The 5,074-nt window shown below is 32.9% G+C and overlaps 1 protein-coding gene across 1 annotated transcript; it reads right to left on the reverse strand.

Moving 5' to 3' along the window:
- Positions 1-298: 298 nt before the first annotated feature.
- Positions 299-3,661, reverse strand: LOTGIDRAFT_130294 (hypothetical protein; the record flags this gene model as incomplete). The annotated part of the gene is made up of 7 exons (XM_009065233.1): positions 299-568; positions 1,175-1,310; positions 1,523-1,701; positions 2,024-2,128; positions 2,930-3,064; positions 3,267-3,343; positions 3,628-3,661. Coding segments are annotated over 7 exons (936 nt in total), but the record flags the coding sequence as incomplete, so codon positions are not given.
- Between the last annotated feature and the right edge of the window lie 1,413 nt (positions 3,662-5,074).

The following is a 5,074-nucleotide window of genomic DNA, read 5'->3' on the forward strand; positions in this document are numbered from 1 at the left end:
GTGTAGGGTGGCCATAAGCGTGGTAAAATCGTGTAGGACACGTTGGACATCATGCAATTGTCATCATTGTCGCCACTATACGCCACATGTTCAAAACAAGCGCCAAGGTTCAGCGATATGTTCTGGAACGCATTGAGAACGACATGGGATCGGAAGCAACTCCTTGAGTGGTATAAAAGCGCTGTTGGCCTACGCGCGTGGCAAAGATGCTGCTAAAATGTTAAAAATGTAATATGGTCGCTTAACTCGCGGTATAAGGTCGACTGTCTTTAAGTTTGTAATTTAGTAGGGACTTTTCTCATATTTTCCTCACGTTTGACCGCGACCTTGTAATTCCGGTCGCCGTAAGATCGCAAATGGTCGCAGTCCGGTGTGACTGTGCCATTACGTGGACATTACGTATGATATTCAAGCGGCTGCATGGAATAAGGGCCATTTGCGACCATATTGATATTGATATAGAAAGGTACAAACCTTCATTTTCATAAATATTTTCTTCTAGTTCTTCCTCATCAGTGTCATCTATTAAGGCATCTCGAATACAATCGTGTATGTAGATATATTGATTCTGAAATATCAAAAAATCTAGGTTACTGTGAAAATCATCTGCATTTCAAAATTCACTAATACATATCGTTCAGGCTGAGATAGTGGGCTCTTTCAGTTCTTGATCAATGATTTGCATAAGCGTACTGAAATTATGATCTAAAAGTGGAGATAATCTACAAGAGCTGTTAAATCGATTGATTTAAATTATTATGGGCTAAATTGAAAGCGCTGATTAGCGCCATATCATCTGCTTTTTATTTTTTAAGAATTATTGTCCTCCGACAAATCAACAAAGACTGAAGGCGCAACGATTGTCGTCACATCAATGAGGTCCATGCTGCTACAAATCTTTCGCCAATACATGTATCGTGTTTGGATTTCGGGTTTCGTTTTGCGGTTCGGATCGTTAGTGCTTGGTTTATTTATTTCATCATAAAGGCAAAAAATTGTGAACGAAGCTTAGAAGTAACATCAATGTCGCAATATCTTATCCTTTGTTGATTTGTATGAGAAGAGGACCAGGTAACGTGGATAGCTGAAATTGAGCTATATCAGAGGGTAAAGCAAATATTGAGCCGACATCTTTTTAACAATCCTAGATCATGCACTAATTTACATGATATACCTCAGTTTGAACCATCAAACTTCTATTTTCTCTCATCTCCAAAACCAAACCAAAAATATCAATTTCTTCAGAATCGGGTATTTGTTGCAAAAGCATATCAGTTGCTATAAAGGTTCCAGTTCTACCAACACCAGCACTGTCAAAATAAAAGACTTTCATATTACTCTACTTTATGTATCGCTATCGGACAATTCGAAATCGTTTTCGTAAGATACAGGTCTTACATCACAATTATCAAACTTTGATTGGTTAAAAGTAACGCCAAGAAAAGAACGAGACTGTGGTAGAAAACCTGTTAGATTGCAATGGAAACGAACAATATCAGAACAAAAACGATTGGTACTGTACCTGCAATGTACAACAATAGGACCAGTGCAAGAATTTGACAGATGAGCTCTCACTGCTGTTACGAAGTTCAACAATAACCAGGTTTTCTCGGGGCAGCCAAAATCTGGCCATTTAAGGAAATGAAATTGCTTGATTGTTCTGCTTTTCATTCCCTGCAAAATACATAAATATAGGAACAACTGGTACAATATTTAGATGCTTACTATAAGAATTCTAATAATATTTAGTAATTTTCTGACAATATTCATCATGAATTATAAGATATTATAAGATTAAAAATGATGTTATAAATTTATTCGAAATGAAGTTGGGTGCAATTTGGGGTAGGCCTTCACACAATTTTTATATTGCGGCAAATGCCCCCTGCACCCTCACTAGCACAGGTAAGATAAATAAAATAGATCTCTTTGGGTTGAATATCAATCTGTATATGATCATGGAATATGTTTATTAGAACGTTAGATTATTGATTGACTGGCTCACCAATTTGATATCCAGAACACGTATATTGTAATCAGGAAGATTAGATTCTGATCTCAGTTGAACCACTAAATCTCCGTAATACACAGGATCGGTTGAATCAGGCCAATACTTCTCGCATTTTACCTGTAAGAAATTGAAATCTAATTACAAATCACGTGAAGGGCTTTCAATTCACTTGTAAAACATTCAAATCTAATTATAAATCACCTGTAAAACATTCAAATCTAATTACAAATCACCTGTAAAACATTCAAATCTAATTACAAATCACTTGTAAAACATTCAAATCTAATTACAAATCACTTGTTAAACATTCAAATCTAATTACAAATCACTTGTTAAACATTCAAATCTAATTACAAATCACCTGTAAATCATTCAAATCTAATTACAAATCACCTGTAAATCATTCAAATCTAATTAAAAATCACCTGTAAATCATTTAAATCTAATTACAAATCACCTGTAAATCATTCAAATCTAATTACAAATCACCTGTAAATCATTCAAATCTTATCACAAATCACCTGTAAATCATTCAAATCCAATTACAAATCACCTGTAAATCATTCAAATCTAATAACAAATCACCTGTAAATCATTCAAATCTAATTACAAATCACCTGTAAATCATTCAAATCTAATTACAAATCACCTGTAAAACATTCAAATCTAATTACAAATCACTTGTTAAACATTCAAATCTAATTACAAATAACCTGTAAATCATTCAAATCTAATTACAAATCACCTGTAAAACATTCAAATCTAATTACAAATCATTATAATATATCTTTCAGTTTTTTTATGATTCGTGAGAATGTGTAATATCAATTTTAATTAGATTGTATTGAATCCTATATAAGGAAGCTGAAGACTTTAACCATAGAGATCTATTCCCTTTTTATAGAATTTAGTACTCACCCTTCCCTTTTCCATGCATTGGGTTAACATGACCACCACAGATACTTGGTTTTCCCATAACATTCTCCAGAAGTCATCTGTTGTTGATGGTAATGGACCTTGGGCCGCTATATATTCTCTTTTACCATTATAACCCTTAAGTAACAAAGATGATTAGTATTATGTGCGGTGAACTGTGTTTTGTGAGATCTATGACTTGATCATGAAGAAACTGGCGTTTAATTTTCCAGAAAATACCTCAAACAACAGTCTGAAATAGGCTTAGTGTTTTCAGGAAGTCCTATATTGGAACCAGTTTATGATTCATTCATAAAATAAGTCACAAAAAAAAACTAACTGGTAAGTAATTAGCGTTGATATATTCTGACTCTTCTTCGTCATCAACTGGTAACAACTTAACTCGAGTATAATCAACTGAAATAACAAATATATACTCTACATATATCTTGTTCATTTTTTGGTATCAATAAGGTATTTTAAGCCTTTCGCATTGCAAAGATTCCTCAAATTGGCCCAACTATAGTCGGTTATCCAGACCCAACCTTAACATAGTTCAACGGTTTTTACATTTACTATACTGTATCTGTTATACATGTTGAGGAAAAAAAAAATCGAAACATGATAGGAAATAGAGCGTTTGACGTTTCTTTTCTTCATTATTCAAAGAAAAAGGCATTTCATATTAGGTGAGTACTTACATGGTAAAACATTGGTATAGCGATTCTTTATTCTGCACGATTCTCTTTCAGCAGCTTTTGTTGAATATTTTGGACTTAATTGTTTAATAACCTAGAATAATAGACATTAGAACTCTCAAGCATGAGCTCAAAATCAGGTTCTTGTATCTTTTGATTATTATGTGAGATACTTTTGGTTTACGGTTGTCGGGACAAAGGTTGGATAATAAACAAGTTTCTATGGTCACTACTATGATCACTACAGTGCCAATATAACGAAACATGTGACAGAAAAATAGCATCTCTATGCAGCCAGTTTAGAAAAAACAGACACTCTACCTTATATTCCTCAGAAAATCCAAAATTGGTATTAAGATGATAAGCTTGAACATGTGATTCGAAATTTGCTAGTTTGACTGGTCTGAAATAGAATAATTAGCAAAGATTTAACATAGCATTTCCAAAGGAAATAATAATGATCAAATTCATTTAGACAGGCTAAAGAAACCAACCCTGTCTCTGTTCCATAATCGTGATATTTTATGTCGTTCGGACCTTGCAATTGGAATTTTAATTAAAATGCTCAAAATTAAAATGAAATAGTAATACCTGTTTCTATTAGATTTATAAACTCTAAGATCAAGATCATTTTTCTCGCCATCTCTATCAAATACGGCAAAACACCTACGGGAAATAGACAAGAGATGCATAGTACTGTAGATTTTTATATGTGACTTGGTTTGAAATATTATGTAATCTAAAGAACGACAAAGTAATTTTAATTTCTATAACGAATTTCCTTAAGCACTCAAAAATTCGTTAAAAAGCTGGGATTATCAATTTATTCCACTGGGGATTATTAGAACAAAATAAAATATAGGAGATTGACCAGTTAGAAAAGGTTTGTGTACAGAAAACAGAAATGTTTCAGAGGATTCAAGAATTTAGTTTTCCATTTTCCATGTTCCTACAAATTGAGAGTTAAAAGATACTTACGCTTTTTTCCTGTAAAAAAGGAATGCTATAACAGCTATACAAACTACCAAAACCACTGTACTACATATTATCACTAATAATATCGCACTACTCTCCTTATCTGAAAGAAAACTCATATATAGAGAAATCTGAATTCTATATGTGGGGTGTTTTCTAAAATATAAAATTATAACAAAAATACATGCAATTTTCAGCAATCTCAACCTTAATCTTGGCTCCTGTCTAAATTTCATTCTAGAAATTACTCTCATTGCATGATGCAGCCTTTGCATTGATTTTGAGACAATTGAAAAGCCGCGACCTTTTCTTTACCGATTGTATACAAAAAGCATTTCGCTTTTGCCTTGACTTTAATAAATCTTAGAGCTGAATTTTATTGTGTTGTTCAATAATTGACAATATGTACACAAGTAAAAGATTATCTAATATCTTACAATATAAAGCGTATTAGACTTTGTGATTGGTTACTGGC

Source organism: Lottia gigantea, assembly GCF_000327385.1.
Source record: "Lottia gigantea unplaced genomic scaffold LOTGIsca_69, whole genome shotgun sequence".
Lineage (NCBI taxonomy): Eukaryota > Metazoa > Mollusca > Gastropoda > Lottiidae > Lottia > Lottia gigantea.